Source organism: Enhydra lutris, unplaced genomic scaffold (assembly GCF_002288905.1).
Source record: "Enhydra lutris kenyoni isolate GAN:26980312 unplaced genomic scaffold, ASM228890v2 scaffoldscaffold61, whole genome shotgun sequence".
NCBI classification, from domain to species: Eukaryota; Metazoa; Chordata; class Mammalia; order Carnivora; family Mustelidae; genus Enhydra; species Enhydra lutris.
The window spans coordinates 6859896-6885376 of record NW_019154145.1 but is presented as its reverse complement, the minus strand read 5'-3'; the positions used below and the strand labels follow the sequence as shown (position 1 = coordinate 6885376).

General features: G+C 52.3%; 1 protein-coding gene across 4 annotated transcripts; it reads right to left on the bottom strand.

Moving 5' to 3' along the window:
* Window positions 1-5478: 5478 nt before the first annotated feature.
* Window positions 5479-24175, bottom strand: LOC111158640 (GATA binding protein 3). Of its 4 annotated transcripts, none has more exons than XM_022520806.1 (6): window positions 24027-24175; window positions 22944-23583; window positions 19987-20523; window positions 14438-14583; window positions 9966-10091; window positions 5479-6034 (listed from the first exon to the last, which is right to left on the bottom strand). In XM_022520806.1, the coding sequence occupies exons 2-6, from the start codon at window positions 23182-23184 to the stop codon at window positions 5750-5752; spliced, it is 1335 nt and encodes a 444-aa protein (XP_022376514.1). In that variant the 5' UTR covers window positions 23185-23583; window positions 24027-24175; the 3' UTR covers window positions 5479-5749. The 4 variants fall into 4 exon arrangements, with proteins under 4 accessions (XP_022376514.1, XP_022376515.1, XP_022376516.1 ...); XM_022520807.1 differs by having other exon boundaries at window positions 14438-14580; XM_022520809.1 differs by having other exon boundaries at window positions 5890-6026.
* Between the last annotated feature and the right edge of the window lie 1306 nt (window positions 24176-25481).

Sequence of the window (25481 nt, the reverse complement as noted above, 5' to 3'; positions counted from 1 at the left end):
ACGGCAGCTGAAGCCACGGTGACTGTGGCCAGGGGCCATGGCTGGAGCCCCCAGTGTGTTCAGAGCAGCACACAGGCTCTGTTCGCTTTGGCCTGAAATGTGGGTCCCGATCCAGGGGAGAGGTCTCACCCCTGATCACAAGAGAGGTGAGGGCGGCCACTTTTTACAAGGTAGAACTTACTTCATGATCCCATCCGGTTCATGAAATGGAGTTTTAATGACCCTCAAAGAGCAAATATTCTACCCAAGCCCCTCCCATTCCCCCGCCTAGGGCCCAGCAGATTCCTTACGGCATATAAGAACCAATGAATGGGAAGACCCGACCACACGGGGCCCATTCAACAGCAACCCCCAAATCCTCAATTTCTTCCACTAATTTTCTTTAAAAAAAAAATTTTTTTGGACACTTGACAAATTTGCTCACTCATGTCTTCCCTAATTTATAGTCAGAAAAAGAAAGCAAAGGAAGGAACAAAACTTTTATTTTCTAGAACGTTTTTATGCCCCAAGGCCAAAAACAAAGAAAAACCGGATTGGTCGATTCATTCATGGCCCACCTCGTGGTTTTGGCATCCTGTGGACACCGTCCTAGTCTTTCTGCGGTGGGGTCCCCTTCAGATCCTATGAAGAATTAGATCCCCTTCCAGGAGCTGAAGGCCTTGCATGTGTCCACGCACATTCCCAAGCACGAAGCTGCCTCCTTCGGAACACACACTCCCCTCCAGGTGTTTGCACGTCTTTAGGCTGGGACTGGGGCGCAGGCCGTATGGATGGGGCTTTATAATGCCGGCCTTGTGTTCAGTCTCAGACCTGGAGGGTGGGGGGGAGCAGAGGGCGGGGAGGGAGGGGCCGTGGGCCAGCTCTCCAAATCCCCACTCCAGTGTACAGCCTGCCAAGCTGCACACAGACATGACAGGGGATTGGAAAAGTGCAGCACAAACAATGTGGCTAATGCGCCAGGATCCCCTGCAAAGAAGCTGGGGGTGCAAGGAAGGGCCCGGAGACACCAGGACCTGTCCAGAGCACCCTAAAAGGAACAGCGGCCGGGGGGACACAGATCTACTTCCTCTGCTTATCCCCTTTTGCAAGGAGGTGGGGGGGGGGCACCAGGAAAATGAAGCACTGGGCTCTGGCGATCTCCCTAGAATAGCCTGTAAGCAATTCAGGCAGAATTTCTTTAGACAATGGATGACTGAAATATGAACCTTTCTGCCAACATCAGCAGGCCAAGCAAGTCCGGTGTGTTCCACTCAAGAGGGGCCTGCCAACGCTTCAGACAGAGGAGGGGAGATCTGCAGACCGGGACACGAACTCCGGTCCTGGGTGAGCAGTCGCAACATACAAGGTCATTTGTGTTTTGCAAGATAGTACCAAGGACCAATTACCCCCGGCCCATCTGCAGTCTTATGACCTACGATCAGATCACTCTAGGCTTTTAGAAGAGCCTGCTCTAAACTCTGATGTGGGTGTGAGGACACCTTTCCTAATAAAGGGGGGGAAAAAGGGGGAAAAAAATCCAATGGAATCACAGTATTCATCTTCCCCAGTGGGTCTTACGGATCATCCCATCCAATTACACAGATCAAGAGCCGATTCCCAGAGAAATCCCACCAACGGCCTCACAGCACTCCATTCACTGGCAGATCAGCCAGAGATGAAACCCAAGCTTCCAAACTCCAGAACACTTGTGGTCCCACGTTCAAATAACCACTGAGTTTCTCTGACGTCCCAACTTACCACTCTTTTGCATTTCTGCAGAGGGAGTGGACACATCCAATCTGAGGGCATATGGACCCCGTTTGAGCAAGATGGAACACAGGAAACGAAATGTGTCCCAGAAGTTCATTTGAAAGGGCAGGAAAGGGGTCGGTATGTCGCTCAGCTGTTTCAGATAATAGTAACTTTGTTTGTGTCGTGGTGAAAACTATATATAAGATGTGATCATTCCAATATTATTATTATTATTATTATTATTATTATTTCTAATCTCGGCTTAGCCTGGAAATTGAAGGGAATTTGTCTAGAGGAGTTAATCACTGCTGTCCAGGATCACAAAAATTATTCCAGATTTTGGGGTGGATCTGAGGTTGAGGACGGAGAAGGGTGTGGAGTGAAAGACGGCATGGAGTCACAATGCTCCGAGATGTCTGAAATGTACATGGGACAAGTTGCCATCGTGAGGAAAATATGGGGGTTGGGGAGGGAAGGATGGCATATGAGTTCCTGAGTTTGAATTTGGGGACTAGATCTTTTTTTTTTTTTTTTTTGCTAAATTCAGGTCAGGCACACTGCACCTGGGAAGGCTTTGCTTCCTTCCTTCACCCAGTTCTTGACTAGACCACACTAAAATAAAGTCCTGGGATGAGGACAAACCTTGAAAAATGACTCTAAAACCAAAAGCAATTTCAGAAAATAGACACGGATCTCAGAAAGTGGGCTCTGGATGTCCCCACGTCTGCGACTAACCCAGGGGCCCAGCTGGGAGTCTCACCACCGGGCCCATCACCGGTGAAGGGGAATCACATGTAAATGTCACACAGTAAGAGTAAGACACTGGAGTCTGGGTTTCTCAATTGCCTGGTCTGTTAAAAAAAAAAAAATAGTGGTTTGAAGCGGACTTCAGTCTAGACACTCCCCAGGTATGTGCTGACTACATAATAGAAGCACTCAAAATCTAAATTCTTGGGGCACCTGGGTGGCTCAGTGGGTTAAAGCCTCTGCTTTCGGCTCAGATCATGATCCCGGGGTCCTGGGATCGAGCCCGGCATCGGGCTCTCTGCTCAGCACTGAGCCTGCTTCCTCCTCTCTCTCTCTCTGCCTCTCTGCCTACTTGTGATCTCTGTCTGTCAAATAAATAAATAAAATCTTAAAAAAAAATCTAAATTCTTACTCCATGAATTTCTACCGTCATATATAAGAGGGGTTCGTAAATAGCAAAAGCATCCCATGACTCTACCATTTATTTTTTTCTATGAGGTTGGTTTTTTAAATGTTTTAAAGAAATCATCCAGATTTGCACATAATATCACGCTAACCTCCTAGGGCTAAGCTAAGGCAACTGTCTCAAAAGTGAGGCCAAACAGGTTGAAGTTCAGGGTGCCTGGACGGCTCAGTTGGTTCAGCATCTGCCTTTGGCTCGGGTCATGATTTTGGGGTCCTGGGATCGAGTCCCAGATTGGGGGGGGGTTCCTGCTCAGTGGGGAGCCTCCTTCTCTCTCTCCCTCTGCCCCCTCCCTTTCTCTCAAATAAATAAATAAAATCTCTTTTAAAAAAAAGGGGGGAGGGTTGAAAATTAATAGGGCTAAGATTTCCTCAAAAATATTTGAGCAGTATTTTAGATCTACAATCTTGTTCTGCGTTTTCTAGATTAAACCTTCTCCTGTCTTCTGCTTAAGTGAAGTCAAAAGAAAAAACAAAAAACAAAAAAGAACAAAACCACGGAAACACGTGATAACTCTCTAACGAAGAAACTGAATCATCGTTATCATGTGTATTTTAGATCTTCTGCACCATCTTCTAGAAATATCTTAGAATGCCACATCCACGGACAGGATGACAGAACAACCCTTCTCTGAAGAAGGAGTAGGGTCTCAGATGCCAGCTTGGCCACGGTCCCTCAGACAAAATGTAATACTGAGTTTGGGATTTTTCTACGTGCACCCCCCCACCCCCACCATCATCCTGCCCCCAAGAATGTCAAGAATTTGAACTCCCTGGTCTTAAGGTGAAAGAACAGGGAATTAACTCTGTTCCCGAAGAAAGGAGGTGGCAGATCCCAAGACACGGGAGCTACACGAGAAAATCACCCAGATTCAATACGGCAACAGATGAAGAGTTCCTTCAGTGCTTCAGAAGTCACGGGAAACCGACATTCCCAGGGCAGATCATGAATCAGGAGCCAGTAAGATCTCCGTCTGCGTGTGAGTTCAGTCTCTAACTCCTTTATTTCAACATTTAGCTTTAGGTTTAAAATATTTGCTAAGAAAGCAGAGAGGCGATTTAACAGAGATTTTAAAATGTGCGCCATGGGTTACACGTTCTGTCAACAGAGTAAAAGGAAACTATACAGCATAAGTTACAAAAACGGTTATTTCGTGTGTCGCAAACATGCCAACAAACCCTCCACTGCGGTGATATTCAACAGTAGAAAAGCAGCACAGAGATGATCTCAGGCACCGGCCCAGCTCCTTGACCTCTTGCAGAGAGAAGCGCGGGGATCCATCATCCGCAGTCCGCCCGGGATCTCCGCAAGGGAATGGTCCCCCTTGCCCCTGCAAGGAGACGTGGCTGCTCGGGGCCCGCAGGACAGGGGCTACAGCTCACGAGGGGACACAGAAGGGGGCACAGAAGTTACTCCCCCCTCCCCGGCCTCCCCGCTCCCCAGGCTGCAGACTGCGCTCCAAAGATGCCTGGCTTCCCAAAGGAATAAACGTTTGCATTATCTCCTAGTGAATAACTTCCCGTTTGGGTTTTGTTTTTAAATTATCGGGAGCTACCAGATTCTCTAAGAGCCTGGCGCACCCCCCCCCCCGCTTTGATAACAATGTTATTTGGTTGTTTGAAGAAATCTGCGCTTAATTTTTACACTAGTATTCCAACAGACTGCATGGGAGGCGGTGATCACTAACACAGAACACGACAGGCGCTGACAATTGGCGGGTGGCTCTCAGGACCCCGTCTGTCCGGCCGAGGTCCCTGGCATGCACGGCGGGCGCTCATACATTTGCTTCCCTGACAGCCTGGGCTGCAGGAGGCGTGAGGGAAGAGACAGATGCCGCTGTACCCTTAGAAGCTAGTTAATAAATATCATCAAAAAACAAAATGGAAAAGAAGCCCTCCGGAGCACAGACCACCTTAGGTCAACTGAAGGTCATCTAGTTTATTCAACCAAAAAATCGAGAGAGAAGGAAAATATGAAAACAGAAAGTAGTTCTTAACACTAGCAGTAAATAAATTTGTACAACCGTTCAGTCTGTATAATAGGATGAAATAAATCTACATCTCTTCTTATTTTGGTGCTTTGAATTATACATACAAACAACAATTACAGGGACTTGTTCACAAAGCGGGGAGGCCTGAGTGAGGCTCTCGGACCCCCTCGATGGCAATGCGTGCGTGCGTGAGTGGCCACACTGACTGCCCAGAACTGACAGAATTTTCCAGACAGAGGCCCACCGCTTTGAACAAATGATTTGCCTACGACTTTTTTCTTTTTTTCTTGCTTTTTTTTTTTTCCTTTTAATCCATCCAAGGACCACGACCAGTGCAAGGAATCGACACTGGCGGTTCATCCATGAGAGGAGCAGACCTAGTTTCTTCTTAATTTCCGCACTTTATATCCCCCATGTTCCTTAAAATTCTTGGCGTCCTTCATGCCTTTCTTACAGCTACCCAGATGCGATAACGTCTTCATCTAATGTACAGTATTTTCTTACAATATAAGTTATATGCAATGTTCGGCGTGGTTTATTTTCTTTCTTTTTTTTTTTTTTTTCACAGCACTAGAGAGACCCTGATAAATAGGGAACATGAGTCTGAATGGCTTATTCACAAATGGGATCCAGATTCGGTGATCGAGAACACAGCACAGTGAGCTCTTCTGCGAAAGTGGCAAACGTCGTTTCGCTTTCTGCCTTCAGAAACATAGATCCGTGGGACTTCGGCTTCATGATACTGCTCCTGCAAAAATGCACGTGGGAGGGGCTGGAGGGACTCTCGCTGGGAGGCCTGGAAGCGTCGAGCAGCGGCTCTAACCCATGGCGGTGACCATACTGGAAGGGTGGTGAGGTCCGAAGGAGAGGCTGGACGGGGGGTGCATCGGCGTCGGAGTGGTCAGCATGTGGCTGGAGTGGCTGAAGGGGGAGATGTGGCTGAGAGAGGACATGTGTCTGGAGAGGGCGGCCGGGTTGAACGAGCTGCCCTTGGGGAAGTCCTCCAGCGTATCGTGCACCTTTTTGCACTTTTTGGATTTGCTAGACATTTTTCGGTTCCGGGTCTGGATGCCTTCCTTCTTCATGGTCAGGGGTCTGTTAATCTAAACAAAGATCAATTTTTTTTTTTTTTTTTTTACTTTTTTGGCTGGCTCCGAAAGGGCACAGGCTTTTACCCCCTTAGCACGGCTGCTCTGACGGCCCCACACTGGGGATCTGCTTTCAGGGGCCCCTTCCTCCCCCCTCCCCACTCTTTCCTGTCTCCTTCCCGGGGACCCTGTGGCCTGCAGGTTCTGCGGCCAAGTTCCAGCCGCTCTCGGTCGTGGCCGCCAAGAGATCACCGGTGAGGAGTTCCAACACAGAGGGTGTTAATTATGTTCATCTACATCAATCACTTTGGGGAAAATGTGCCTCTGGAATCTCTGTGTTCCCAAGGACCGTATGCTAGAGACCCGCCCCATACAACCTCATTTCTCCAGTAACTAAGATGTCATAACTGGTCTGATTCCATTAGAATCTCCTTCAAATACTTCATGAGAATGGAAGCAAGGAAAGAGTCTTTAAGAGGGAGGTAACATCGTGTCCCCTCGTTGGAAATCAGTGCTAGGACCAAGAAAACACTGCCAATGTGATCAGCCTCAAGAGTTGAAGTCCCTGGGCCTGGAGAGACTAGGGCTCCGGCCCTCTCCAAAGTATCGGTCTTCTGCCCGGCTTTCTTGCAGTAATGGGTGCTATGAAAATCCTCCCCTGGAAAGCATATATTCTAGGGCCGTGTTTCAATGCAGCGTGTCTCTGCAGAAAGTGGTCCCTCGCCCCCGTCACAGCAACCGAGCAATGACTGAAAGTTGCGATTTCTGCCTAGTTCTGACTCTGCACCCCGAACCAGCCAAACGGCCCACCGACCCATGGCCGAGTCCTTGCTAAGCACTCAGAGGCATGCAGAACTGAGCTGGTACAACAGCACCCTCATCCTGAAAATCAGAGAGCAGGAGTGAGCTCAGGAAAGAGACAAGCAAGGGCCTGACTCTGAAAGTCTTGAACTAGTCTTCTGCACCCGAGACGGCACAGCATCTCTCTCTCTTTTTGAGAAGCCTCTGTCTGTGTTGTTTTTAAAATGCATTTGCTAGGGGTGCAGAGGGTGGGTAGAATCAAGTGGGGGACTTTACAAAGCAAGCCTTGATCACTCCCCACAATGAGTCAGAATGGGAGGCACCCTGATGGCCGACAGCGCCCCATACGGCAAACCACGAACCTGGCCACACTTCAGGGAAATGTGGCAAACCAGCTCGAGGAGGGAATGTCAGGGTCCCGATCATTCCCGACTCCTTGGGGAAAAGCATCCTCTGCCACCCACATCCTTGAGAGTGGAGGAAGAGAAGAGGCTCTCCTGGCTCCAGGACCTACCTGTCTGCTCCCCAAGGTAGAAAAGCACAGCTGAGGAAGACAGAAGCCAGTACCCAAGAGCAAAAGGGCTGCCACCAACACTTCTGGGAACAGCAGACACACGGCTTCCTGGGGTTGGGTTGGGAGAGGTCACCGCTAAGAGGGGTACAGAACCACATGCCACAGCTGAGACCCAGTTCCCTCTTATGCCAGGAAGGTAGAAGGGCTGAAAGGTCACTGCCAAAAGAACATCTCAGGGTTCCTTCTTCAAAGTGACAATCAAGATAAAGAGGCAGCCTGCAAAGGTGATAGGAATCTACTGTCACATCAAATCTTCCCCCAAGATAATGTCTAGACACACAGCTCTTTACACGGAGATCCAGATACACACAGCCAGATATCTGAATATAATATCTAGTTACACAGATAGCCCCGAGAACCCAGATAACTAGTCTCCACACCACCTAGCTACACTGATCCGGAGATAGGTAGTTATCGAAACACCCAGATAAGAAGAAAGGAACCAACTCATAGCACACACACACAGGTCTCCAGATGGGCACAAGCAAACACGACGCAATGAGAATGTTCATCGAGGATGATCTCCCGTTGGTAGATACACCTAAACTCCCTCCTTTTGTGAAGTCTCGGTAAACCAGAGAAGACAGGAAAACCGCTCCTACTGGGGAGCAGGTCCTCTCCCAATCGCTGGAGCCCAGCCACCGAGTTTGGGAGGGAGTAAAGAACAGGGTGGGAGGGAGCAGTGAAGATCTGATGAGAAATCGACATCCTTCCGAACCTTCCTTAGATCAGACAATCGAGACCGCATCTCATCATGGCTAAGCAGTCTGAGAAATTTACGGCTGGTGAACTTCCCCGCGTTCCTGTGCTTCTGTGGGAAGCGGAACGAAACGTCTCTATGCGGCCGCGGCCGGCTCCTGACTTTGAACTGAACTCTGGGACATGCTGAGATGAGAAAGTGTTTACTTTCCCCCAGTCTCTATGGGTCCTCACGCGCCTGCCTGACCTCCTTGGAAGGCCTGGGCTGCTCTGAAGTCAGGCCCGGCTCTTCCACTCCAACAGCACGTCCGCTGGCACGAGCTAGTCGATGCTCTGAGTCATAACGCCTTCAAGTACAACGGAAATAAAATAATTTCTGCTCTGTTGGCATCGCAGGACTATCCGAGGCTCGAATGTAATCAAGTAACTTGAAAGTTCTTTGAAAACCTTAAATTACAGCCAAAAACAATCGGGAGAGGCTGCGCCGATGGCTGGGTAGCCCTAAAACGCTGATGCCCCAAGTCTTCCGGATTGTAATCACGGATCTGTTTCTCTCCACCGCAGGGAGCAAGTAAATTCCCCAAAGCGAAAATGGAACCCGGGGTTCCCTGCTGATAAACAGGTATACGCTACAGTCTGAGAATCAAGAGACAGTGACCAGGAAGACCGGTTCCCTTAGGCTGGGCATCACACAGGGACCATGGCAAGAGGGGATGACATGGAAAGCGGGGACAGGAGTGTCACGGGGTCCCTGGACACGGCAGCAACTTAGTCCCAAAAGGCAAAGAAGGATGAGTTTTCTGGGATCACCCTCAAGAAGTTCTCCTGTGACTCAAAAAATCTACCCAGAAGAGCCTCCTCCCGATTCGCGGGTATTCCTGGGTGGGTGAGCCGAGTTCCTGCCAGAGCAGCCCCCAGCAAAAAGTCTCTTCCCCGTTCAGCCCCAGACTTTGCCAAGGGCAGATTGGCAAAGGGACTCTAGCAGAACCTGAGGAAAGAGACGAGTGAGACAGAGAGACGGAGAGAGGGAGAAAGGGCCATTTTCTTCTTAGGGATGAATTAAACTTCAGGCCTCATTAGGTCAAGACCTGTCAGCTGGAGTTGTTTCAGGCAAACAAAAAAAATCTGATCTTTTTTTGTTTTGAACGTAAAGATGTTACAAAACGTACCCCGCCCGCCCATGAAAAGATTAGAAACAACACAGCTACGCTCAGGAGACGAGGTGGCGATTGTCATTCTGCAAAGATGATACAGAAAAGGACACAAGAGTTTCTCTTCCCCGGTACGAGAACCCCATTTGGCTGCTCCCTCTGGTCTCGGCTGGTGAGGACAGAGACATTGGAGGACATCGGCCAGACATTTCATGCCCCATCTTTTATACAGAAAGTCCATTTAACTTTCTCAGGTCTGGTCATGTGAGACTGTTCCCTTTGGCGACAGACCTGCCCCATCTCAGCACGGCATGGGCCGCACACACAATTCCACTCAATTCTCTCCACATCTCACCTCCCCTCCCCTGCCTGCTCTCATTCCCTCTTTTGCAAAAAAACTTCCAACTGCAGGGAAACATGGAACTATAAGGGTTTCCCAAAGGGAAGACTGGAAAGCCCCGGCGAGACCCCGCTGAGGCACTGGACCGCCGCATCATGGCATTGTCCACACCGACCTGGGGCTCAGGGTCGTCCTCCGTCCCATACTGTCCCGTCTCAGCACCGCCACGGGGGACAGGGTAGGTCCCCTCGGATGCTGCTGCTCCGAGACCTGTTATCTAGCCTAAGGGAGCACGAGCCAATGGAGAAGGGGACCCAGAGCCGGGGACCCCGTCTCACAGGCACCCCCAGAAAGGACGCAGGTCCGGTCTGGGACACTTACATTGTGAAGCTTGTAGTAGAGCCCACACGCGTTACAGACGGGGTCTCCGTTGGCATTTCTTCTCCAGAGCGTCGTGGTGGTGGTTTGACAGTTCGCACAGGACGTCCCTGCTCTCCTTGCAGCCGACTGGGAGTCGGGGGGAGGGAGAGCGAGCAAGAGGGGGGCAAAACCAAAACAATTGAGCAATGGGTTTTCAGAACCACAGAGACACACTTACAACAAGAAAAAGAAAAGAATCAGCACTGAAATCAAAACTAGCCAGTGGCCCACATGAAAGCACTCAAGATCCTCAGGAAGAAACGTGCAGCCGATTCCCTGGCATCGGAGCATGTCACTCGGTCATCCAGGGGCCGGAATCTCGCCTGCCGCTCTACGGGGCGGAATCGGGAGGCTCAGAGAGCCAACGCCACCGCCCTGAGCGAATGGTCCCCAGAGCCTCGGCCAGCACACTTGGCCGGATGTTTAACTTGAATGGGTCGCAACTCCGAATTTCCCCCAGTAGCCGGCTCTCGGTACCCCTGGGCACCGGACTCTCAGGAGGTCTTTTGCAAGGGCAGCTGCCAAGAACATCAAGGCTCAACGAGGCCGCTGGCCGTCAGGACACACTGACAGCAGAGGGAGAGCAAACCCAAACACCCAGAGCATTCGACAGCTCCCAGATAACAAATGCCTGATTCGAAAGAGATCAGGGAGCCCGCCTGGTGGGAGAGTGTCCGAACCTGTGTGCGTTGGGGGGTGGGGCGGGGGGCACGCGCCACAGGACAGGCCACTTAGGAAGCACCAAGCAGGACATCCTTCGTGAGCTAGACTCCCAGGAAATCTGCCGCAGCCCTAAACTAAGGGCCCAGCCCTTGCGGGCTTGGTACATCCTGGTGAACGCCACCCTCCTCCTTGGCTTTCAGGTCGTGAGCCCAGCTGAAAAGCAGGGAGAATTCTGCTAATCAGCAGGAACCCGCCCCCTCCCCCCATCCTGCTCTCATCTCATTTCACCTTCGTGAAATTAGGTATTTCCTATTTGCCGTTCACAGAGCCCAAGAGTGGTAGGTCAGATGTCAGGCTCAGCCTGAATTTTAATTATTTGATTGTGTCACTGACTTCATTTCCTTTAAGAGGGAGATTTTTCTTTCACTTTTTGATGCACTTCAAGTTACGAGAGTGCTGTTCTCTCCGTCCACACTTTAAGGGGGAGAAAGAGGTAAATTCAAGCACTTTCCGAAGAAAAGGAAGTTGGGTCCCTTTTAATGTATACCTCTATGAACACCTCCCCTCTCTCCCCAACCTGTAAAGACAATTTTAACTGCTAAAGAAGAATTCCCCGACTCTGGGCTCAAATATTATTATCAAAGGTGAGAGGAGGAGCCAGAAGTCAGCTATGTGTGATCTAGAAAATTCCACCATGTTTATAAAAGTCTGAGATCAAACTAGAGGGATCGTCGTATGCTTTTCTGTCAATATTTCATCAAGCCAAAAGTTAGGCCACCCACCCGAAGCTGCCAGACACGGGCAACCTCGTGGCCGTTCTGAACGAAGCTGATTCCCTTCCCTTCAAACCAAACCACTAAACTGTGCCACTGATAGTCTCCTGACTCCTGCAAGCTTGAAGGGCTAAGCTGTGGCTTTTATTTATTAGACTGGGGGTGGTATTCTGTATTCTCTGTGTTCTAAAAAAAACTGGGCGGTTAAAACAGCTCTTCTCTGTCATCATTGACAAAGTCCTACTTTCTGGCTGTCCATCTTGGAAACCGCTCCCCAGAGCCCAGGGGCGCCCCCTCTGACCCCCACACGCCTGTGCCTACCTGCCTTCGGAACCCTGGAGCAGAGGCCAGACTAACTTTCCCTTGTATGCACTTGGGAGGAGAACGATACCAAGAATCAGTGCTTGAAGATTCTGACAACGATGTTATCCTGTCATTATTATTATCTTCCTGCGCTTTTCTATTGAAAACAGATACTGAGATAGAGTTGGTTAATATCTACGTGGCCCATGGATTTCCCAGCTCAGCAACTTCAAACGCGCGCTACAAGCGCATAATGCCAGCCGGTAAAAGTCAAGCTCCAAAAAAGGGGGTCCCCGGTGCAGCCCTTCTCAGTATATTGACAGTAACGTAAATACGAGCGGCCTCGGAGTATATCTCCGGTCTACAGACTCGATGCAAATTTACACAACCTCTCCAAGCCACACTGTTTGGATCACGAGCAGGAGACAGAGCACATTCATAAAGCAAGCTCGACACGGCTAGCTGTCAGGCGGACGAAAACCCTGGCAAGACTCGGAAAAAAATATTCTAGGGATCTCCTCTCCGGTCATGTCTTTGGTTTCCTGCATGAGTTTCTTGAGGGTAGACAGGCATCTTCTGGAGGGGCGGGCTACACTGTGGGCTGGGTGGTCTGCAGCAAATGAGCCAATGGGCCCAGGCAAAATAGCCAGGTGGGGAGGGAGGGGTGGCAGGAAGGAAGAGGAAATACAGGGAAGAGACAAAGAAAGTTCCAGGTACTCAGAAAGCAAACATATCTAAGGGCTAAATAATAGTAATAGTAATAATAATAATAATAAACAACTATCCTGAATGTGTTTTGAGCAGCTCTCTGGAGCCTATGAATTCTGTGGAACTAAAAATATAAAACTGCCCAGGACAGATGAGTAAGAAAGAAAAGACAGCTGAAAATGTGACAGCCAATGAACTCTGAATTCAAAGCAATATTACTCAGAGTTTTCGAGATTTCTTATGAAAGGTAGATGAAGACAGACTTACATAAAATGCAAGTAGAGCCCTCCTATGCAGTCTGCCCAGACAGAAGAAACCCCAAGAAAATGTCAAATACACACTTGCTCATCAACCAGCCCATTGTCTGAGGCTTTACACCCTCTTTTCTCTCTCTCTTTTTTTTTTAACCTTAAAAAAAAGCCCAATTATAAGGATGGTACCAAGACATATTTTAACAAGAAAGTTTTTGTTGTCAGTTCTGTTTCTTTGCCTCTTTCTTTCTTTCTTTCTTTCTTATTTTTTTTTTTTTTTTTTTTTACGAAGGCCAGTTTTGGGTGATTCAGAACATTCTTTTGTGGTGCGATCATATTCATTCTGGGCTAACACCTCCAGCCATTTCTTTTCTTTCTTTTTTTTTTTTTCAAACACTTGTTCTGATATGTTCAAACATCTTGATGTTTAGGTTGGGGAAGCTGAGTTGTTGTTTATGAGTTATCTCCAGTGCTCAGATATCCGGCAGCTTTTTCCTAGGAAGTTAGCTTTGCACATGAGAGAAAGGAAAAAAAAATACCCAAGTGCAGGGGGACCAGAGGGGGAGGTTGAGAGCGCTGGAGAAGGGGGCAAAGATCAGAAGGAATAAAGCCGGGGAGACCGAGGATGGCCAGAAATTAAAGTCACGTGGGCATTTCCATCCCTAGAAAGTTTTTCCTTCTTCTGAAAAGGATGTGAAAGGTGTTGAGTTGCACTCAAATCTGATGGAGATGACAAATAATTCTTTAAAAAGAATCCAGAGGATTTGTTTCCGTCCCCCCCCTTCCCCCCTCCCAATCTGATGGATGCAGCTTTATCCACTAATCTGCATGGGGAAATTCCCCTCCTCTCTTCTCTACTTGGTGAATGTCATCAGCACAAAAAGCATTTTGATCTCGTAACTGTGGTTAGGGTTATCTTTTGCCAAAAGCCTGCTTTTATTTGCCTGTTGTACACACTTGCTTTTCAGTCCGAGCCTGAGGTTCCAAAGACAAGTTCACAAATGGACTTCTCCTTCTAGTCTTCCTTATAAATTGCTCAAGTACTCCTAGCGGTCAAGATGTTTGAGAAAGAAAGAAGGAGGGGATTAAAACCATCACCCTCCCCATAGTGACTCGAGGGGCAAATAGGACCAAGCGTTACATGAGACCAAGAGGCAAGACAGGAATCCCACAGTTCTCCCCAAAGGCCTGAGCTGTGGAAAATCCTCAATCCTTAAGACCAGGAAAGAAGAAAAACTCAGCTAGACTCAGTGGCTGCTGCTAGTGAACCTCAGCTAATTGGCCCCATCAATCTTAAAACATGGGCACACGAGACCCCTCCGTGGCACTGAGCCTTGCTCACTTCCTCGGGGGCCTGCCGCTGAGGGACATGTTCTAGACGGTTCCTGGTACCTGCATCTGCACACATTTCTCCGATTATCAATGAATCTGAGCTCACTTACTCTGGTCCGCTCTCTATTTGCAAACACATTAGAGGTTCGATAACCAAAAAGCCAGCACCCTTAAAAATTTGTTAAGTGACTTAGGAAATGTGAAGGGGAAAAAGGAGAGAGAGTGAGCTTTTCTGTAGCTCTAATTTGAGAAAAGAAAAGGGGGGAGGGGGGAAGGATCCCAAGCAAGCTGACATGATTTTGAGCTGTCCTGCCAATTTCCTGCAGAACGCTCTCCTTCCTGAAGAGAGGAAATTAAAAACACACAATGGTTCATGGTGGATCTGTGTTTCTGGAGAACTCACCAGCCTTCGCTTGGGCTTGATAAGGGGTCGGTTCTGTCCGTTCATTTTGTGGTAGAGCCCGCAGGCGTTGCACAGGTAATGCCCGGTGCCATCCCGCCGCCACAGGGGGGTTGAGGTGGCCCCACAGTTCACGCACTCCCTGCCTTCTGGAAACAAGACCACACAGCAGTCACTTAGGGAAGGAACACTGACGGCACTCAGAAGGAGGGAATGAGAGTAAAACTGGGACCTTTTTTTTCCCCCTCTCTGCTCCCCCTATTGGGGAACTTTCCCACCCCCCACACCCCCCACCTCCCTTAAGGTGGTGCCCAAGTGGGGAAGAGCCACCCTCTGGCCCTGTCATAGCTTAACCATTCCTGCAAGCCCAGCTCCCGCCCCAAGAAGTAGCTCATGAATAAACAGCAGCACAACCTTGCTCGGGGCGGCCTGACTTGACGGGGAAGATCAAGTACACCCAGGGAAGAAAGAAGGCAGATTGCAACTTGAAATAGTTCCCTGAGAAAAGGCTAAGCCCTGGACTGTGGCAAAGCAAAACATTCCCCTCCGGGGCCCTCAAGGGAAAACGAAGGTGTCCCCACCACCGTGGGGTCTGTCTATAGAGATGGATTAAATCCTGCCGATCAGGATGGGGAGAGAGGAAAGAGGAATGAATGCACGGCTGGATAGACCAACAGATAACAAATCGATGAACAGACTGGTCAATGGGCTGATTGATCTGAAGACCCAAGGTTTTAGATTTGACTTCCAATAAAACCGGAAATGTCCCTGGCTGGCAAATAAAGACGAAGACCCAGCGGGGCCCCACTCATCCCCCCACCACATTTTCTCTCTCTCTAGAAAAGGCCAAGGTCTTCTATGACTTGCCAGCCACTGTGACAGACACTGAAGGCAAAGTAGGACCCCAACTGGACCGAGCCTGGAGGTGTTGGAGGGAAATAGGCTTGGAAATGTTGGCGGGAGGGAAGAACAGGCCAATTAAAAAGGGGGGGGCGACCTCTCAAGTCAGCGGGCTCATTAACCAAGGCTTTCCTGCAGTTGCTCTTTTTCCAAAAAAACAAACAAACAAAATAAACAAAAAACCGGCCAGGCCGGTTCAGTCCGGGGGCAGGAGAATGACCCAGACCCAACTCCGGAGGGAAAAGCTCCTGGAGAGAATCCCTCAAAATACCATTTTAGCACCACGGGGGATTTTGGCTCACTGATTTCTTTCCAAATTCTGCGGGAGAAGGGAAGGGAGGACAGTTTCTGGGAGAGCCTGCCCAGCTCTTGGGGGGCCTTCCCCTCCAGGCGGGCCTGTACCGGCATCTCTGCCAACCCAGCCAGACTGGGAGGAGCTCCCTCCCCTCAGCCCCCACCCCTGCTCCCCACCCCAGACCCTTGCAGGAGCCAGGAGCTCCCAAGAGGAGGAGTCGGGGAGAGGGTTTCACTTTCTCTGGGGGTGCTAGCTGGGAGGTTTGGGAGGCTGGTAGGGGACAAAGATGAGCCCCTAAGGGTTGTTTCGTTTTATGAGATTAATCAGCTAATTCTAAACTACCCAGAAGACAGAATGGAGGAAGAGAACGGGGCAGGCTGTTTGGGAATCTGGAGGACTCCCTACAGCGGGAGCACAAGGCTGGTGTGGGGACCTGTCTGGCTTTTGGAAATCCTAGGCCAAGTATGAAGGATGTGGGGGGTTCACACCTATAAGCTTGGGTTTTTTTGTTTTTCTCCTCCAGGGACAGGTTCTGGGGAAGGAAAAAGACGTTTAGAAATGGAGGACTTTGTCTGACATTGGAGTTCATAATGGTGCTGACTAGTTTTTGTCCATTTTCCTTTTAAAAATAAAAAAAAAAAAAAAGATTGTAAAGAGTTATATCTAAGTATACAGATATACGTATTTTTTCCCCACCAATTCTAGAAAGCTGTTCAACCCAGGGTCCACAGAGAGCCTGCCACGAGCCACTGAGCCACTGGCGTTCTCCCCAAACTCGGGCGCTACTGAGCCCGGTACCACGTTCAGGTTCGGGTACCCAACAGGATCTAACTGTCCTTGAAAAGTCTTGGGACCATATTACATCGATGCTGGAGTCGGAAGCCTACTGCCTTGGTGGCGGGCCGAGGGGGAGGCAGGGGGGAAGGAGGAAAGGGCGAGTGGGCGAGAAGGTGCCTCCTGCTGCCTAGCCAAGGGGGTGGGCAGGCCCCCCCTCCCCGCAGTCCCAGTGCCCCACGCAGGCACCGGGTCAGCCCCTTCTGGGGGCAATGACATCGGCCTGTGCTGGCCCTGGGGAGCGGCAGGCCTACTCCCCATCCGGCCAAGATAGAGTCCTCTCAGGTCCCTTGTCATTCTGTCCCTTTCCTGCGGGGCAGGGAGGGCTGGGGCGAGGTTTCGCTGGCCCCCTCCTCCCTCCCCTCCCCTCCCGGAGCCCCAGCTCCGGGTGGAGTCCCCGCTGCGGCCTGCCCGCAGCCCTGCTCCTAGGCACCGGGGGCTGGGGGATCTCCCGGCCTGACGCGATTAGTCTGATTTCCTCTCCTTTGTCAGCCAGTGGGGAGGATGACAGCTTCCTTTTCTGGGGGACCTTCAAGACTAGCAACAGTTGCCTCTTCAGCCAGGCTCCGCACACTAGAGCAATTTTCTGTCTTGATTCACTCCGCAAGTTTGCGATTGCCTTGTCTGGCTTTTTCTTATTTTTTTTTTCTTTCTTGTCTCATTGTTGCCTCTAGTCTGTGACTTCAGCAAACAACCAATTTTCCTAATGGAGGCCCTGACTCTCCTGGTTTCTTTCCCTCTGCTCGCTCACTGCCTGGTGTGAGCTGCTCAGACAGACACCTCTCTCTCTTAGGTGACAAGAACCACAGAGCTGTGAGGCCTCTTGACATTCGACAGCCATTTTCAAACACACCCCCAGCCCCCTGGTCTCCAGCTGAAATTCTGAGACCTGGGCTGGCTTGGAAGGAGTCGGAGCTGGGCCCGAGTCTACGAAGGGGAAGGTGGGGGGAGATGCCCACAGTCAGAGGAGTCTTGTGGGGGAGCCAAGAAAGGGCCCTTCGCTAAAAGCCTTTGTCTTTTGTTTGTAGAGGGAGACCCAGCACTGACAGCCTTGGCGTTAGGAAAGCACGAGGTACCCTAACCACTGCTTCAACCGTTCCTCCAAAATGCAACAACCCTCTCTTCTCCCGTTTCCACCTTCAGCAAATGCATTTGCACAGAGTTCAAAAAAAAAAAAAGAAAGAAAGAAAGAAAGAAAAAAAAAAGCAACCACTAAACCCCAGAGAACTCCCTGAAGAACTGCTGCCATTTCCACCCTCTCTACCTAGAAAGGTCTAGAAACCCTCCTCCCCACTCCCACACTCCCAAAAGTCCCAGCTCCCTGGCTGCCCAGGTGTGCAGCCTTGGGGTTTCTGACTGTGAGAAAGGAATAAGAAGGAGGAGGTAAAAAAAGCCATATTGCAATGTCTTCTCTCCTCTCCCCACCTACCAAGATAATAATAATAATATATAAAAAGTTAAAAAAAAAAAAGTACAATAGGCCCATAGGTGTTCCTGGTTCCGGTTTAGGGTAAGTGCAGCTCTTCCTCCCACCCGCCCCAAATGTTCAGGGGCTTGAGGAAAGAGTGAAAGTTCAGAAAAGACCAGCCTAAGGCCAAAGGTGTGCCCCCAGTGGGGAGAGAAACCAGAGGCTCTGGAAAAGTCGTTCTGTCCCTTCCCCCACTCAAACCACCACCCCAGCCTCAGATACCACGATCTTCCCCCCCCCAAAAAAAACTCTGCGCTACCAGAAAAGAGAACTTTTAAAAAAAAAAAAAATCCCATCGCTAGCTCGAAATGCGAAATGCGTCGGTTTGCTCTCTTTGCTATCAGTCCTCAAGCTCTGATCTAATCCCCGCTTTTCTGAGCCAAGGTGAACCCCACTTCTCCGGAACCCTCCACTCCAGGCCCAAGCCCAGCCCCCCGGTGAGGCAGCCGGGCCACTTTCCTCTGCCTGTTCTCCCTTCCTCTTGCTTTCTCTTTGACTCCACCAGCGAGCCTACCTCCCTCTCCCTCTGCCGACTTTCATGTACTGAACATGCAGGTCTGAGTTTTTCTGTCAGCCTAACCGCATCCGGACTCTATTAAAGTTCCTGGCGCGGGATAAACAATGCAACTGTCGCGTGCGGCAGTCTGAAAATAATTGGATTAGCTCAAACATATCAACTAAATAGAGACAGTCCTGCCCAGGCAGTCGGAGTGAATGTCACCCTGGAAAAAAACCCTGAAAACTGATCTCATGGTCACTGGGCTCCCGGAGCACCCCCTCGGAAGTTTTTCAAACCTGGGTTTTTGCTAGCCCGGGTTTCAAGACGGCTCGTCCCACCCAGAAAAGACAAGAGATTTTCACCACTTCTTTGTATATAGGATCTCTATAGATAGAGGGCAGAGGTGACATGCTGGAATGAGCCAGGACAGACAGACCCACTTCGAAATGGACCCACCCAAGGAGACAGAACAATCTTTGAAAAATAATCTTTTAAACTATAGCTAAACCTCATCTGAGAGAAGAATCCCAAGGTCTCCCGACTCCTTTGATTAGAAGCAACACTGGCGATGGATTATTTTATTTTGAAAGCTAAAATATTTTGTGTGGGTTGGGTGTTGCCTCTTTTTTTTTTTTTTAAAGCGCGTGTCTACAGCCAGAGATTAAAGACACCCCGCTCTTTTAGACAGGGGGTGCTTTTCTGAGAGAGGATGGGCAGAGGACGCGGAGACCCACACCTAGGGAACGTAGTCCTGTCCTTCCTACCTCCGCTGGCTTCAGATCAGTCGAGGAAGAGGTCCTGAGACGCCTTCCTGCCCTGGGCCTGTGTTGCCACCACAGGTGACTGGCCCCCTGGGCTTTTGATTTTCATTCCAGTTTCCCCTGGACACAGCCCACCTCCCTTAGGGTGACAGCCCCCTCTTCCACGCAAAGAACACGTGTGCTGCTTTTGCCAGGGTCCTGCTTTTCACACACATCCCCCCAAATATACACAGGCTTTATTTACCCATGTCTGTGTAAAGGGCTGTCCTCTGTTGCCTGCATGACCCCCACGGAGCTGAGCCCAGAAGAACAGGCAGAAGGCCACAGAGGCCAGGGGGGTCAAAGGAGGGACCCGTTTGTTTAGGTTTAAGGAGGTTTCGTTTTAGCATTAAACACTAAAGATTTATTCCCTGGGCTTTCCATTTGGTCTTGGAAACTGACTAAAGGTTACTGGTAGAACCCAAAGGTCCCCAGGCAGGCAGGACAGGGTAATTTGTTTTTGTTTGTCTTTTTCCTTCCCCAGTTCATGGAGGGGGGGGGGCGGTAAATTAGATCCCACTTCCCCTCGGCTCTGAGGACTGGAATGAGATAGGACACACCTCATTCTTTCGCCCTGCTGGAAGAAAGAGAAGAAATCAAATCTCGGAAGGGTCTGGAACACCAGCCAGCTCCCCTGAGGGGCCAGCCTTCGGCTCCCTCCTCCCTGCCCTGGATTTAGGAGAAGGGAGAGGTGAGAAGAGGAGAAAAGGCTCCGGAGTTTGGGGGGATGGGGGTGGCGGCGGAGAAGGTTCCTACCTGTGCTGGATCTCGCCTTGGGCCTCGACTTGCATCCGAAGCCCGTGGGGGAGCCCCCCAGCAGGCTGCTGGGCGGGAAGAGTCCGGAGCTGTATTCAGGGACGTAGGGCGGGTACGTGGTGATGGGGTGATGCGCCGAGGAGGCCGCCCCTCCCAGGGTGGTCATGCTGCCCCGCGAGTGCGTGGACTCGAGCTTCATGCTGTCGGGCAGCGGCACCTGGTACTTGATGCACTCTTTCTCGTCCTGCCGGGCCGAGCCGGCCGAGCCCGGGGTGGACAGGGACGGGTCCGGGGAGACGTCCTTCGGCGGGGGGGGCGGGAAGGTGAAGAGGTGCGGGCTGGAGTGGCCCGCCGACAGCGAAGAGGACGAGGCCGGGGGGTAGACGGACAGCGGCCCCGGGGAGCCGTGGTGGATGGACGTCTTGGAGAAGGGGCTGAGGTTCCAGGGCGAAGCGGTGTGGTGGCTGCCCAGAGCCTTGCCGCCATCCAGCCAGGGCAGGGATCCGTGCAGCAGGGGCGGGCGGCACACCTGGCTCCCTGCGCGGGAAAGGGGTTGGGGGGAGACAGGACAGAGAAATGCCCGTGAGAGCCGCTTAGTGAGAGCCGCTTCGGAGGCCCTCAGACACACCTGGGGGTCCTCCTCCTGCCTGGCCAGACCCAAACTCACCTTGGACCCCAGAGCAGGCCCACTCCTTCCCCCAGGCTGGCCCGAGCACCTTGGCCAGCACGCACTTTACACCCGTATCTCCTACACGAAGGTCCCATCAAATCCAGCAGGATTAGGGGCCTGTGTCTGACACCCAAGAGATGCTTGGAGGGAGTGGAGAGAGCCCCTGGGCATATCTGGTCTCTCTAGATACCCTTTCTAAGCGGCATCCCAGAGGTCCCTTTCTGGAACTTGACTTGATTTATTGGTTTCCTTCAATGGCCCAGAGTCCCCCACCCCAGACCTGATCCCAGCCAGGCTGATAAGAGTGGGCTGTGAATAATGAGGCCTGATGGGCGAGCCTGGCCAAACCACCGCTCCACACCGGGAAAAGACATGGACCCGGAGAGAGGCCCCACTCCCAAGGCCCAGGGCAGGAAGGAGGGTGCTCACAGGGAAGGGAGGAGAGGGGGCATTTTGGGGTTACTTTCCAGTAACCCTGCTTCAGCGCTTGCTCATAACTTGCAAGGCCCGAACTGGGATTTGCAAGGACCTTTTCATCACCCAGACTGTTGGAGGAAGTTTCCAAGGCTAGATCCTGCCTTTTCACCCTCCCAAATCCTACAGAAGGAAAATAAAGTAAACCCCAAATTTGCCCTCAAAGTTGGGATGCCACCAGTGCCACTGGAGAATTTTCACCTGAGCCCCTGCAACACAAAATCCCTGTTGACATGTATCTTTCACTCCCCAGAGCATTCAAAAGACACAGTTTTCGGATGGCCATGACTCAGGCACGTCCACTCACCCTGAGAGGGGCCCATGCAGACTTTAAGTGCAAATCCACACACTTATTGATCTTTTAATCCACTACTTGCCTCAGCATCTGACATTCTATTTAACCATGAAGAACAATACTGAAACTAAAATCTTGAGAGAGGAAGGGGAGGGGAGGGGGAAGGAGAGCTCTCTGAACGCCAAGGGTCAAGATTCAATGTTATGCAGGAAGTAGTATAGTAAATAATATTAAGTCTGCATCTACCGCATTTCCACTTAACTGCTGATCTGCACAGAAGGAGGGCAAAGAGCGCCCCATCCGCAGAAACAATTGTTTAAAACCTGGTGACAGCAGGGCGGAGGACGCCTGCCGCGAGGGGCTCTGTCACCCGCGTCGCCAATGCAGGCTCTAAGTAGGGGGACCAAGGAAGACCTCAGTCGCCCAGACTAGGAGAGACTCCCATTTTCTCTGCCTGAGATTGTGCCTCTGTTTCTTCTTTAGGAACTCACTTACGCTGGAAATCTTAGAGCTTTTCCCCCCCTAACTGCACAAGGCTAGAGTTCTTAACCTTTTAGAAAGCGGCGAAACTATTCAAAGGTGAAAGAGAAAGGAAAAAAAGAAAAGAAAAGACAACTTTTCTTTCTTATGTGGGAATCGCTCCCACATAAGAAAGAAACCCCGTTGGATCCTAAATCTTCTTTGGGAGCCTCAGGGGACTGTGGTAGGCCAGAGGAGAGAGTAAGGCAAGGTTTGGGGGGAGCAGGGAATGCGGCAACCTAAAAGCCAAGACGCAGGAAAATTCTATGCAGCCGGGAATCTCCCGTTTAACACAGTAGCCTCCCCACCCAAACCCCTTCAAGTACCAGAATGTCACTCCTCAGAGCCAAGGGGTACCAGACCTGCCCAGGAACCAAATGCACTAGCTTCGGAGAAAGGTCAAAAGAAAAGAAAGGAAAAGAAAAGAAAAGAAAAGAAACAGGGATGCGGATTAAATTTCTCTCGGGCCTTTCTGAACATGTGCCCAAAAAAGAAACTGAGGCACGCTGGCAGTAGCCCCCCACCCCACCCCGAGAAAGAACTCCAGGATAACTGGGGGAGCGAAGCCCTTTCCGAAGGACCCAAGCCCGAGCCGGGCTCGGCCGGCGCCGCCTGCGGGCCCACGGAGCCGCAGCCGCAGAAGCAGAGGCTCGGCTCCCGGAGCCCCGGAGCCCTGGAGCCGGAGGCGCCCCCGCCCCCCGAACCTGCGGCGGCGCGGGGAGAGAGGGCTGCAGTCGGGCGCCTGCCAGGTGAGCGCCAGGCCCCGGGCACAGCCGCCGCGGAGACGCCTGCTGCGACTTTTTGAAAAACACACTCTCGCGGCGACTGAGGCTGCTTCCTCGCCCATTTCCGGGCCCCAATTTTTTTTTAATTGTAGCAGGAACGGCACTTGGGGGCTTTCGTTGGGTCTCCCCACCCCTTCGTCCCTCCCCGCCTCCCCGACCCGGCGGGGAGCGGCGGCGGCTGGGCGGGGGGTCCCGGCGCCCCGGGCGGACTCACCGTGGTGGGTCGGAGGGTACCTCTGCACCGTGGCCCTCACTGAGTTTCCGTAGTAGGAAGGAACGTGGTTGCCTTGACCGTCGATGTTAAAAAGTACATCCACCTCCTCGGGCAGGGGGTACTGCGCCGGGTCCATGTAGGAGTGGCCGAGGCCCGGGTGGTGCGTGTCCGGGTGCTGCCCGTTGAGGACCGCGGGGTGGTGGTGGCTCACCCAGCGCGGCTGGTCCGCCGTCACCTCCATGGCCCCGGCTGCGCTCGCGCCCTCTCGCCAGGCCCGGAACCCGCGCGCGGAGAGGGAGGGCGGTCGGGCTGGAGGATCGGGGGGGCTCCGAGGCTCTGCAGGTGCTCCTGCCGTCCGAGGGGCGGGGGTCGGTTAATGATTTGTTTTCAGTGGGGGAATGGGAACGCTGGGAAGGAAAAGTAAGCAAAGGAGATTTAAAAAAAAAAAAATCTGTAAGCAGTAGTTAAGAGAAGAAGGGGAAGAAAAAAGAAATTCCAAAAAATAGGTACGGAAGGATAAAGGGGGACCAAGTCCTAAAAGGGGGGAGGGCGAGCGAAGGTGGCTGGAATTCTGCAAGGGAGTCTCTTCTGCACCGGGGCTCCCTCAGCGGCTCCGAGGCTGAGGCTCTCCTCGGGTCACCTGCGAAGGAGAGAGGGGGAGACCTGGATGAGCTCCTGAGTACTTGAGCACCTGAGTTTATGAAGTGGCACCACCTCCCCGCGAGCCGCCCGGCCCCGCGCCCGCGCACCCAGGACACGCGCACACACGCGCACACGCGCACGCCTCCTCCCGAGCGAGGCCAACCGGGACGCGGCCGCCCAGGGAACGACTCCCAGGTCCATCCCCGGCAGCCGGGCCTTCCCTCCCGAGGGCCCTGCACCGGCTGAGCGGTTGCAGCTCGGCCGACAGCTCCCCCCCAGCCCCCGGGGACAGCGATCCCGGGACCTGCCTTCCAGGCCTCCAGCAACTCTCCAAAAGAGGAGGGCTAAGTTGAAAGTGTTTTAAAGCCCTCCCAAATGGAGCAAGGGAAAAAAAAAAAAAAGCCAAACTTAAAAAAAAAAAAAAAAGTTGCCAGTACCAACCTGGTAGCGAGGAGCAGAGAGGAGGAGGAGGTGGCGTGCGACCTGGGAGAGCAGAAACTGCTCGGTCAGATTGCGTGGCTCGCTCTGTCGCGCGCGCTCTCCGTCTCTCTCTCTCTTTTCCTCTCTCTCCCTCTCTCAGTATTTTTTTTTTTTTTTTACAGGGAATGCATTCTTTCTGAAAGTATCAAGACGGCGCCAGGCAGCTCAGTGTTCGCAGACAGCTGTGGCGCGACGCAACTTAAGGAGGTTCTAGTGTCATCCGCGCCGAGGGGGAGGAGCCTGGCGCTGGCGAGGAGGGGACAGGATCACCAGCACAAGGAAACTGCAACCCAAACCCGCTCCAGGACCTCACCCCCCTGCACCCCTCCGCCCCTGCTCCCGCCCCTCCGCTGACCGGAAGGGGGGCGCCGCGGAGGGCGGCCGGGGCGGAGGGGCGGCGGGGCTGGTGGGCGAGGCCCGCAGGGTTCGGGGCGGAGGGGGCGGGCAGGAGGGAATTCGCGCTCTGGCCCTTTAAATGTGGCTCCCGCTCCTGCCAATTCATTCCGGCCCTGGTGCTGATTCCGCGCCGGGGAGACCGGCCTGCCCCATTCATAAAGTCCATTTCTACAGGCGGCCTTTCTGTCTCAGACTTTCAACGACCACCAGCACAAGGAAACTGTTTTTAGACTCAGTCCAGGGTATTGGGGAGGTTATTGATTTGGGGCTATGTGCATATAAAACTGATCAGAAAAAAAAAATTTTTTTAAGGCCAAAGTCCTTTTGAGATTTGTCTCTGGAGAGAATTGCCTAAGGGACTGAGGGCTGGGGCAAGAGGGAAGCGTCCCGGAACGTCCGCCGGACTTGGGCGGTCGCTGTCAACATTTTCCCCAGCCTTTGTGCTCACGAGCCCCTCGGAGGGACGTTCCCGCCGCCGCATCTGTCCCTTCCGGACCCGGTGTCTGTCATCTGTGCGTGCTTCTCACTCGAGGGGCAGCAGGGATGGAAGGAAATGAAGGGGGGAGAGAGACGCTCACCAGCCCCCGAGCAGGGCGGGAGCGGTTGCAAAGAACGCACTCGGGGCTTCTTTCCAATTACCCAACTTTTCCCTCCACCCCGCCCAGGGCCCTACTCGATCTGGCTCCCGGCGTTTTTCCCCGGCCGGGGAACCAGCCCCCTCCACCTCCCCCCATCCCCGCCGGCGGGCAGGACAGCAGCGACCTTCCCCGGACTCGCTCGGCCCCGCTCGGCCCGGCAGACCCGGGCGGAGGGGGCGCGGCTCCAGAAGCCCCGGCGAGAGGGCGGGGCCCGCGGGGCGGGGACAGGAAGGGGCCAATCAGCGGGCGAGGCTGTGGCCGGGCCGCGATTGGCCGGCCCCGCGGGCTCCAACCTCCCCGGCCTCGCTTGGTCCTTTGAGCCACTGCATCCCCTAGCGGCGCCCGGGCTCCTGCAGCCGCCGGTCCCGAAAACGCGGCCGGG